General features: G+C 37.5%; 1 protein-coding gene across 1 annotated transcript in view; it reads left to right on the top strand.

Moving 5' to 3' along the window:
• The window catches only part of RASSF1 (Ras association domain family member 1), a 34,824-nt gene that overhangs the window by 17,554 nt on the left and 4,675 nt on the right, over nt 1–12,595 (top strand). Inside the window, exons 3-4 of the mRNA XM_034440489.3 lie at nt 11,332–11,436; nt 11,706–12,003. Of these exons, the coding sequence (XP_034296380.1) occupies nt 11,332–11,436; nt 11,706–12,003 (403 nt within the window). The remainder of the gene's footprint in view (nt 1–11,331; nt 11,437–11,705; nt 12,004–12,595) is intronic.

Below are 12,595 nucleotides of genomic sequence, written 5' to 3'. Positions count from 1 at the left end.
ACAGTTGGTAGACCAAAAAAAAAAAAAGAATTAATTGCCCTACGGCTCTGATTCTTGTTCCTAGCGAGCAGAAAGGAAAATCAATTCGGTTAAAGAAAACAAGCAAGAATAACTTTGTATTCCTCAAGCGTGCCGCCGACCATCGGAAAGGGAAGCGGGGTGGGGCGGAGGAAAAATGACTCCTATTCCGGGAGGGCTGGAAAAAACGCGCTGAAGACAAAAGCCAGCAAAAGCCGTGACGCCAACTCGCGCGCTGGCTACTTGGACGATGAAATCACCCCCCACCCCAGCCGCCCTCACAAGCAGGAAACGGGCGGGGCTCGTGGCCTGAGAAGCAGCAGCAGACGGGCTCTCTTACTCGTCCAATCAGCAGGCGGGCGCGGCCGCTGTCTCCTTTTCAATCCCAACGGCTGCAGGCGGGCGTGCAAAAAAGAGGCGGAGCTTCCTTCGCCGCCGGCTCCTCCTCCTCCGTCCCAAGCTTGTGGCAGAGGGCGAGCGGGAGCGTCGGTTTGGGCCAGCCGGGGTCGAAGTGGGGAAGCCGCAGAGACTCACTCAAGCCTTGGCGGGGTCGATTCAAAGGGGCTCCTTTTAATCCCCCAGTGCCAAGAGGAAGAGGAGAATCAATTTTCCCGGGGCTCGAGTTCTCGGGAGTTTTAATCGTTCGTGGCGTGGCGGAATTTTGTGAGTTGGTCGTAGCTCCAGCAGGGGACAAAGGGAGGCGGTGAGTCAGTGGGGTCGAATAGGAGCCTCTTGAGGAGCAGCGGCGGTGCGAAAAGAAGCTCCCTGTCCAGCCGTGCCCAGTTGCCGCTCTTCCTCCACCGGCGAAGTAGATTAATTATAGGGCATGAGGGAAAGTGAGGAGGCGGCCACTCCGTCCTTCGAGATGACTTGGAGCAGCACGACGAGCAGCGGCTACTGCAGCCAGGAAGACTCCGACTCCGAGCTGGAGCAGTACTTCACGGCCCGCACCTCGTTTATCCGCAAACCCCACAAGGAAAAGGTGAAAGGCTCACACGCTGCCATCCTCGCCCCCCCTCCCTCTCCATTTCCAAACGTGGCTTTTCTCCCAGCCGGGAATCTCCGGGAAAGCTGGTGGTTTACAGTGTTTGTTGCTCTAGCTATCCGTTACACTCTGTAGTTTGCGGTGAAAGAGAATCGAGCAACACCTGGATCTTGTTTTAGCTTGTAGGGTGGATAATTTCTAGAGTATTACATTTCTTACTGGCTTATTTATATTCTTTGCCTGTAATGTGGCATATTCAGTTAAAAGGACTTTGCCGATCCTGATTCCCCCCCCATCCACCTAATCTAGTTTACCCACAAAATGACTTTTGTGCTGTACAGCATATAATATAATATAATATAATATAATATAATAACTTTATTGTCATTGTATGTGTATACACAGTATATCCATGCAACAAAATATTAGACAACAGTTGCTCTCTAAAACCAGTAGCTGAATCCAACCATGTTTCTTTAAAGGTATTTTATTCTGTGGCTTGAATATCTGCATTACACCCAATCAGTTATTTGTTTAACCATGCTATAATATGCATATGTAATAGCCATGGAGTGCCTATATGTGTTTATTTGCTTTCGCCTAGTATCTGCTAGTTGGATGAACTTACCTTTTTCTATTCTCTGAATGGAAATATATATTTGTTTCCTATCCTGTAAGTTACATGCTCAGCAGTAAATTTAGGGAATCTTATTCTGTATCTTAGTTTGGTCTGCATGTTTTTGCTTTTCTATGTGCTAATACAGTTATTCTGATCTTTCATATATCAATAGAAGTAGGAAAAAGGAAACTAAAAGTCATGAAGATAAGGAACTATGCTTCAATAATAAATCAGTACTGTACTTATGTAACGGCTAAATGTAATTATAATTATAGCATGGTGCTATAATGTAGTGGTGTAATGATCATTTGTAAAATGTTTTCTGTTAATGGGTTGTTGGTTGATGGAGGACTGGAATGAAGGTACTTTTGATAATGTGATGCCATCAAATGAAGATTAAAAAAATTATTCCTTTAGAGTATTTCTAGCTTATTGGAAAGCAGTTCACAGGTTCTGTAGGCTTTCAGAGATTAATCTCTGTATTCAGATATTAAAATGGTTTGGAAGCTATTGACACTGCCATTTGTAATCTATAGTTGCTGTTTGCATAGTTCTGTTCTGTTTCGTTTTGTCCTTAAGCTTGTAGGGAATACTTTGAAAATATAATGTAGTGGTTTATTGAATTTAGAAGTTTTAGGGAATGTCTTTATAGGATACCATATGTTCACATAATTATAAAGCAGTACATATTCTTGCTGCACTTTCTTTAGGGACATTAACTGGGGCTAAGGGAGACAACACAATAGAGAATGGTTCTTTTGGACTTGGTAGGAAAATATTGTAGAATAATAGCTTTCAAATAATTTTCCTTTGCTATGCTGTTGTGCCACAAAACAAAATATAGTATCTAGTTTACCTAAACAGCCAGCAAAAGCAGTTATGTTACAATTATCTGAATTGAAGGAGTGTTAAAAAAAGATGGCTTATCTTTAATTTGTAATAACCCATGATAAGGTCATCTTCTTCATGTCTTAATGTGTGATACATTAGCTCAATCAGGCTTGTGGTTTAAAATATGTGAACCAAGTCTGAGCTATTTCCATTATAGTAACTGGAGCCTTCCATATAAGGGAAGATAATGCTCCTTATTTCTGGAGGCAAAAAGTCATTTAATTCTGGCTTAGCTTTCAGCAGATCTCATTGCATTGGCAATCAATAATAGGCAGCAAAATTATCTGTTACAAGACCATAAATCATGGGTAATGGGCACATTCGGAAGACATTTAATTGAAAGATAAAAGACAATCATAATTAAGGAAATATGATAGAGCAGAGTTGCAATACAGCCTGCCTGAATTAACAAAGAGGAAGTTGGTAACACAGTATATAATACCTATTAGTGTTCAGGTCTAGTAGCAAGTCAGGCTTGAGAAGTAGAATTACCAACTCTGAATCCACCAATAAAGCATCTGTAATCAGTGTGATGTTCTCACATGATCTAATGTGCCATATGAGGTTTAATTTTGAAAATCTCCACTAGCATGACTTGTTCCTTTCCAGAAAGAACATGTCTATCTTGTTTGACCTGTACTGGATAGAGGTAATAAATGAGAAGTCTGTGTAATAAGCCTAAAAACTGTAGGCTGACAAAGAGTTTCCCTAATGAGTCTGAAAACTGTAGGCTGACAAAGAACAAGAATGAATGGGATTTTTATTCATGCCCCTATCCCTATTTTTAAGGGTATGGTTGTTAAGATCAAATAATGAATTCTGTTTACCCATTCTGAAAGAGATGAATGGTGTTGGGATACAGAGAATAGCATTCTCTGTAGAAGTCTTTCTCTTGAATAGCTTGCCCCCAAGGCCGGATATGTCCCACCTTGGATATTTTTCCATAAAATGGTAAAGACAGTTCTTTTTGGAGGAGGGAAAGGGCTTGTCCTTTGGCAGCAAGTTTTGCTTGCAGTTTTTATGAATACTTTTGTTATAATTGTTTTATTGTCTATTATTTTTCTGAATATTGTATGGCTCTTTTATTATTTTTTGTAGTATTTATTGTAGGCTGCCTAGAGGTTCAAGAGCCTAGAGGTTCAAGGAGCCTTGGTGGAGCAGCGCACTAAAGTGCTGTTAAGTAGCACTTAGCTGCCAGCTGCCTGCAATTACTGCGAGTTCAAATCAGACCAGGCTTAAGGTTGACTTAGCCTTCCATCCTTCCAAGGTAGGTAAAATGAGGACCCGGATTGTGGGGGCAATAAGCTGACTTTGTATAAAAAAGAACACTGTTTGGGGGGGGGGGGGCGCGAAAGCCCTACTAAGCAGGTATATACAAAAGTATGAAGGCTATTGTTTAACGCATTGTAAGCTGCCCTGAGTCTCCGGAGAAGGACGGCATATAAATCGAACCAATAAATAAATAAATAAGAAGAGGCAGCATACAAATAATTGTAAGTAAATAGTAGATATGTTAATAACATGCTTCCAAGCATCCCAAATCCAGTGAAATTCATTTGAAATGAAACTCTGGGTAATTTACAATCAAGAAGAAAATCTCATATACACATTAAAACCCATAAGCAATAAAACCAATAGTCAAAATTGTTCTTAGTCCCAATTGCTCCCATTGCTAACTATTATTGATGATATATGCCAAGTCTGCCTTAGTATATTTTAGGAAGATTTCAAAATATGTCTCTTTTCATTTGTGATATGGAAGTCACTGCAAAACTGGCTGAAGTTGATCCTAACTTGCTTTGTGAATGTCTGCTTAATGTCATATTCTGATTGTCACTTCTATCTCATATGAGAAAGGAGTTTCCTAATATTATAAATGAAGGCCTTGGCCTACTATATTATTTCATTTGATATGTCCTAAATATAGTCCAATGGATATTTTACAAATAGTTCCAATGTTGATTTCTGGTAACAGAAATGAATGGGGAGAAGAAATGGTAAAAATTCACCCTGGATTATAAAAAAGGAACCATTTTGCTTAACTCTGAAAATTATCAGAAATGACCCAGATATTTAATGCACAGTGTAAACAAGTTCCCAGTTGGAAAGAGAAGCAATTACATTGGAGAATGGGTGGGTTTTTTATTATAAGGTGCTGTTGGAAGTGTATTTGACTGAAAGCCATAGTTGCATATACAGTGGTAAGTGGTTTGTTACATGGAAGTGAGAATTATGTATGTCTGGAAAAACATTAGAGTAAATGAACTGAGGTATCAATGGGGTGTCTAGCATACACGCACACACACACACACACACACACACACACACACACACACACACAAAAGGGTCAAGAATATATGGTGTTGAATCAATATAGATTTAATACAGATATGAGTGACCAGAAATGCTAGGACTGTCAGTGCTAAGTAATGCAGCCACTTGATATTATACTTTACAATTTCATCACTTAGTGATGGCAATCCTGGTCCCAATTGCCATTATAACATGAGAACTACCTGTATAAAATAAATATATGAAGGAAGAGTGAATAGGTCAGGAGAATTATTTCTATCCTCAAAAAGAAAGAGAAGTTTATGGAACAAGAGACAGTGTTTGAAGTGGGCTATTGATGTGATGGAAGCCGAGTGTCGGTTCCGACGGATGCCCTAATTAAATCATGAGTCTCAAGCTCATATCAGATTATATACATAGAAAAGGATGAAGAATGTTCTGAATAATGTTTGTGGAATACACACACACAGAGAGCCATCTCCCTAGTGAATAGTGATAAATATATTTCAGTATTTATTTCAAGAGTAATAATTGTATTCGCTTTGGCAGCACATATACTAAAATTGGAACAGTACAACTGGCAAGTTCTCTTGAACTAGAAATGGTACTATAGTTTGTAGTTCTCAATCAGTGGTATGAATATCACTTACATTGAGATACAAAAGTAGTTTAGATGTAACACAGTAAATAATAATGCTTTTAAAATAATACCTGTAAAAAATGTAAATGTTTTGTCTTTAAAATAATAGCATTTTGTTTCTACTGTATCACAAAACATTCAGATTCTTGGATGGTGATTAGTAAAAGTTCCTGATCAATAAAAAATTCAGAGTTATATTCGAAGATTTGAATGTTAATGCTAGTGTAATCACGGAGCATGATTTGCCACTGATTACTGTATTTGAACAAGCTAGATATAAGGGTTGTATATGCTATACAAAATTTACTTAAGTACTATAAGTAGGAGCAGTTAATTCATGCCATATTAACATGGTCAATGAGTATTTTCATAAAAAATTATAGTTATCCATCTTGGGTCCTAGAGGCAGTTCTGTATCATGTAAACAGGATATCCATGTCCCTGACATGCTGTTCTTGTGGATGGGTGGGATTCTCTATCTTATCCAGGTCATAATTTACTTCATTGTCCCACCCTTATGGATTTCCTCTTGCTCTTTTCCACAGGATGCAACATTTTGCTCATTAGATCAGATTACTGTACGTGAGAAATCCTCTTTGCCCTTATATACTCAGCTTCCTGTAAGTTAGTTGTGACTTAGGCTTTAGTGGACTTCTCATACTTCATGAAAATCACTGCAGGGTACTGAATTTATTAAATGTATTAAAAAGCTAACCGTTCCCTATTTTCAAGACTGGTTTAATTAATAGACTTTAAAAAAAGAGCTAATAAAACAAAATTGCAAGAAAACACGTGGTTGGCTTTAGTAGCATAAGAATGTCACATTAAGGACATGAGCCAAAACAAAGTTGATTAAATATATAGTGAACCTTTTATATATTTATTTATTTATTTATTTATTTATTTATTTATTTATTAAATTTATATACCACCCTATTCCTAAGGGACTCAGGGCGGTGAACAGCGAACGATAAAAATACATGTAATACAAACGTTAATAATAAAAAACCAATTAAAATATACTATACTAAAATATATGAATGGGGACACTCCAATCTACCATCTGAGTGCAGTCTGAAACACATTTCAGATCCCATACCCTCTCACTTGCAAGAGCTGATGCTCTAGTTGGCTTTTCCTGCACTTTTCCCCTTCAGGAAAGGTGAGGATGGCAGAAGCTTGCAAAATCTGATACTCAAGAACACTGCAAGCGATTGCTCCACTTTAGTACATTCCCTGCTTAAAGACATTAAGTCTTGTTTTCTAAAATCAAAGATGGTTTGATTAGTGGGGGAAATGCAGCAGAAGACAGACATTTAAGCTATTTATTTTCCTACCTGACTGATAATTAGGTTCCACTAGGTAGAATAACTATTCTCCATCCTTCTCACATGTACACATATTTTGGAACTCCTGACTTGAAAGAGGGTTTTTTTTTAAATTAATTTGCTTATCTAAAAAAATATCCCAGGGCAGTATATGAAGACTATCCTCATGTTCACCTTCTAAAATATTTTCATGATTTTAATTTAATGATACACATAAAACAAAAACATATCCTCGGGATGGAAACTGTTCAGATATGTTGATAAAATGGTTGTTCTTAGATGCCACCTGAGAGAGTGCCAGAGAAAGATAGTTTCTCTGCAAAAGTGGTGCTTCTGTTTTCACTCTTTGCACGGCAGAATATTATCCTGAAATCTCTGACACCAAAAATACTTTTTAGGCATAACCAATCTAGATGTTTTTTAACACGGTTCTTCATTCCATTTAATATGGGTGATTTTTTTGGTGATTTTCTTAATAATGATCAGGCTAAGAAAAAGAACCTCTCTCAAATAAACCTTGTTAGTCTATAGTTTGGGCACCTTCTATGTTTACTTTACAAATATAAGGGAATTGGCAATAAACAGATTGATGATAATCCTTTAAAAATACTGGAAATCCTAAAAGATGGACCTCTCGGGAGTCTCGATTACATTATTTTATGCTGCTCTTATACATTGTAAAACTCTTGTTTCAGTTGGAAAAATGGCATATAATTTTAAGATTGTCAATGTTTTGCTAGAAAATCCTTAAGATATATGTCTTGCTAACAAATTCTTCTTCTTCAGCTCCTCTGTCTACACTTCAGCTTGTTTTTTCATTATTTCCAAAATTTTGTATCCCACCTTTCCTCCAAGGAACTTTACGTAATTTTGTATCTCAACAGCTGTGCAGTAAACTAAACTGGTTTGCCTAAAGCCACCTACAAGGATTTTAATTTAGGATTACCACATGCAAATATTGCATTTGAATCTCTTTATCAAACTGATTTAATTATATAGAAATCGTTAAAAGTTTTTCTGTTGTCTCTTTCATATGTATACAATACAATTTTAAGCATAAAACTATGCATGTCTTGCCTCTGAAGGATTCTATCTGAGGAAATGGGAGCCAATCACATAAATCATTGACTCATGTGCTTACTATTGTGGTGACATAGGAAATGATTTTCAGTAATCCTTAGAGATTTCCAATTGGTTTTTAATGATCTCATCTGGAATTCCCCACAAACTCCCATCCTCCACTAGAGAATGCCAGCAGGAAAGAAGGCTGATGCAATCAGAAGCAAATAACTGAAAAGCTGGAAAGAGAAACTGTAGGGTTTTGTTACACTTGTAGGCAAAAGTTGTTTTACTTGTGCTGTTCTCTAGCGTGAAAGGTGAACATGGAACCTGAAATGTTCTTGTTAACCTAAAGTGTTAAATTTATAGAATAGAAATTCCTGTATTAAATTCTTAATTTAAAAAGACTTTTAAAAGCTTGTCTACTGAATCTTGTTTTTCTGAGTAATATCTTTTTATAACAATAGAATTATGTATTGTTCAATTATTAGCAAAACAAGGTAGAGTTATTCAGTGGTGACTGACCAAGAGCTTCTCAAGATAGTTGCACCTTGCAACACACAGATTTATTTATCCATCCTGCTATTACAAGATTGTAGTCAGTAGCTGTAGCTATGTATGAGACATCCCATTATCTCAATAAATACAATTTAATCCCTAACAATTAAATACATGATCAATCCCTCCCCCTGATTTAGGGACCAAGGCTTGTCTAAAAAAGGAAGATCTTTATCATCTTGAGTGCAGCTCTTCCATAAGTAGGGACTGCCATAAAATAAATCTTACTTTCTGGTCTATGCTTTTGTCATTTTCTGCCAATGCAGGCCTTAAGTGCTTTGTCTAAGTGTTCTTGCAGGATGGGCTGATTCAGATGGTTCCTTCTGCAGATTGTTCCTTTGCCCAGGAATATATATATCATTTCTGCCTACAAGTCCTCACTTAAAGTTGGGACTGGGAAATTTCTTTCATTAAATGACATAGTCATAATGCACAGTGTCACATGACTGCTGCTTAGCCACAGAAAATCTGACACTCCTGGTTATTGTCGTTAAGTGAATCACCATGCGTCATTAAGCAAAGACTTCATATGGTGACCATTTGCAGCCTCCTGCCACAGGTGTCATTGACTTTGCTTGCAGGATGCCAGAAAGAGGCATCTTTCGGAAACTTCACAATCACAATGGTCATGGGACTATGCAGTGTCATAATTGCGAGTCGGGTGCCGAGTAACCATGTGACAACAGGGTCTCTGCGACTGATGTGAGTACGAGGACCATTGTAACTAACACTCGTTCAGCATTCGTAAGTTTGAGCGGTTGCTGAATGACTAGTTAAACAAGGGCCATCTGTACTTGGGCAAAGAGGGAAACTGCCCTCCTCCTCTCCTAAAAGAACTATAATTATTTCACAAATTGAGTGATTAACTTTTATGAATATTGTATGCCTCCATATTGGAACTTTGCTCTCCTTTGATGACTCCCTGCCCCATTGTTACAATATTGTGAAAAAATCTTAAGAGATTAATTATCTTGCTTTAAAACAAAACAGCATCTGTTTGTAACAATAATATACAAATGTATTCAGAGACATTGTTTTCCCAATGTCTTGCTATATACAGCAATAACACAAAACAAGACTTAATGTTTATAGGCAATGTTCCTATAGCATGCCTTTTGCCATCCCTTTTATGGCACGGTATTAGAGAAATAAGAAAAAAATAATGGTAAGGTAGTAATTAAAACATACATTTATTTTATATTAGTATAGTTCCAACAAATTTTGCATAAATAAGCCTCTTTAGTTCATGGTTATCTTTACTAAATGCCAGTTTTGTAGCTGCTGGGAATTTCAGGTGGTAGCAAGATGCTGTAAATTTCAGGAGTAATTTTAACGATTTCTTCTGGCTTTCTTGTGGTAATAGAACTCTGGCTGGCAGCTTGCTGCATACTAATCATGAGACTAATTAACTTTCATATAATTGGGTTTGGTGTAACATCAAACAAAGGTGTGGTGTGTGATTATTTCAGTTTCTCTTGTTACGCCCAATGATAATACCAAAGGATTTTGTCCTCTGCTTTTTACAGCTGATGCTGGGAAATGTGAGATTGCTTCAAGAACTACAGCTCAGCACAATGAGCTCACTCATGCCTTGAGTGAATAAAAGAATTGGTGGAATAAAACATAGAATAATGACTTCACCTGAAGTTTGGGGAAGCTGGGGTTGGGGTTTGGATCTCAATATCATATTTCATTATACTATCCCTCACTATTTATACTATTGTAGTTAACAGCTATATTGTCCAGAGAGGAATGTATACTGGTACTACAAAACGATTGTTTACATGTCTAGATTTCCAAGAGAAGCTTAGATTTTGCCAGAAGCGTTTTTATCAGGGCAGAGCCTTAGTTCATATGCTATTTCCATTGTAAACGGCTTTATTAGCATGTATCTAAACTACATTTTGAATCCAGAAAGTTTCAAAGAACAATTTCAGTATTAACAACAGCTTCTTAGAGATTCAGACATATGTTTATCATTTAAATTCCCCTTTAGATTTCATCTGTAATGGTTATCCTGGTTAAATGAGGCAGGGGAAGCTGTCTGTAGGAAGCCTGAAATAAGATTGTATAAAACTAAGCATTAAAAGCAGCTTTATAACTTTTTAAAATGAAGGTACCGATAAAGGACATTATAGCATGCTCACTAGAAAGTACATATACATGCCTATATTGAGAGGCTCTTATGTATTTCAGCTTTGCTTTGGTAGACATAGTCCCTCCTTCCAAAGGTAATAACAAGATTTTTGACTTTACGCAGATTGCTGTAGTAGTTGAAAGCAGTGGCTTACCTCCAAATACATAAACTCAGTGTAAGGGAAAGTATACCTGCTTTCTTCTCTGTAAAGGAAGTTTCCTTGGGCATAGGTGATAGCAAAAACAATTGTAAAATGATATTGGAACTTCCACTTGGAGGAAAGGCCTCTGTTATATAAGAAACAGGAAGAAAAGTTGAAGTGTGTATATGTATGTATACTTTACCTGTGGGGGGAAAGGATGTTCCCCATTGATACTGTATAGGCAAAGAAGTTTTTGGAGTTCTTTGGTGAATTTCAAGTAAAATATTCTCATTACATTACTAAAATAAAGCGGGATGAGAAAGTCTTACCAAGAAATCTTTCTTTTCAAGAGCTGTGGTGGTGCAGTGGTTAGAATGTAGTACTGCAGAGTAATTCTGCAGACTACCAGCTGCCTGCAATTTTGCAGTTCGAATCTCACCAAACTCAAGGTTGACTCAGCCTTCTATCCTTCCGAGGTCGATTAAATGACCCGGTTTGTTGGGGCAATATGCTGACTCTGTAAACTGCTTAGAGTGGGCTGTAAAGCACTGTGAAGTGTTATATAAGTCTAAGTGCTATTGCTATTTTTCTCCTCTGCATTTTATTTTTTCTGAGACTGATAGACTAACTAGACTAATCTAAATTTATTGATTCTTCTGCAGGATGAACAGATTGACTGGGAGAAACCCATTCTGTCCCAAGCTGACATTGAACAAAAGATAAAAGAATATAATAGCCAGATAAATAGTAACCTCTTTATGAGTTTGGTAAGTTTCAGAACAACTGTAACTCAAAGCCCCAATTATATTTCTACATCTGGGCAAGAGAGCCCTGTGTCTTCCCTTAATCACTAACTTAGTCATTTAAAATATTAACATTGAAATGATTTCATAGTTATAATTCCTAGCTGTTTTTAGCAAACAAAATAAAAATTCCATTCAAATCTTTTCTTCCCAAATGTTGCACCTATGACTTTCTTCGAGATAATTTTTTGCTGGCTTCTTTGCGCAACTCAGCTGTTCTTCTACTCCTGCAGAGTAAAGATGGGTCCTATACTGGCTTCATTAAGGTACAACTAAAGCTGATCCGTCCTGTGTCAGTACCTGCCAATAAGAAAGCACCCTCAATCCAGGACACTAGGAAGAGTTCTGTGCGCAACCAGTCTGTAAAACGCCGAACTTCATTCTACTTACCAAAGGATACAATCAAGCATCTGCATATAATTTCTCGTACACGGGCCAGTGAAGTCATTGAAGCCCTGCTCAAGAAATTCATGGTTGTTGACAATCCCCGCAAATTTGCCCTCTTTGAGAGAACAGAAAAAGATGACCAAGGTATTCGATCTTTCCTTTTGAATTTCTTGAAAAAAACTAACATGTAACTCATTGTAAATTGGATATATCTTAAGGACCATACTGACCAGGGAAGTTGCTTGGTCAGTACACAAATGCAGTGAGAGGATGCATAAGAAGTCAAGGGCCCATGGAATTAAAACGAATCCTTCTGTGTTACAGCCCTCACCTTCTGGAATGCTTCCCCACATGAAGGTAGACATAGCAGCCTCCTTATGGGACTTCCCCAAGACTGTTAAGCTTATTCTTCTTGAATAGGCCAGTAGACTGGGAGAGGTGGGAAGTTTTGAGGATAGGATAGTGCTTTTTCCTTTCCTCTCCTCTCTTCTCATTATGGTTTTGCTTTAATTCTGCTGTAATTGTGAATCATTTGAACTGGGCAGCAAAGGAATACTTTTATGAGGGACAGTGCTTTATTTAAGCTATTAAGAGTGATAGTATATGTATCAGTGTGATGGTCAAAATATTATGTTTGCTAAGCAACAAAATAATTTTGTTATTTAGATAAAATAATTGTTAAGTGCGTTTTGCCCCATTTTATTACCTTTTTGTCGCAGCTGTTAAGTGAATCACT

Source organism: Pantherophis guttatus, chromosome 2 (assembly GCF_059756535.1).
Source record: "Pantherophis guttatus breed Tessera chromosome 2, ASM5975653v1, whole genome shotgun sequence".
NCBI classification, from domain to species: Eukaryota; Metazoa; Chordata; class Lepidosauria; order Squamata; family Colubridae; genus Pantherophis; species Pantherophis guttatus.
Note: the sequence above shows the minus strand (reverse complement) of the source record. Positions and strands in the feature narration are given on the sequence as shown.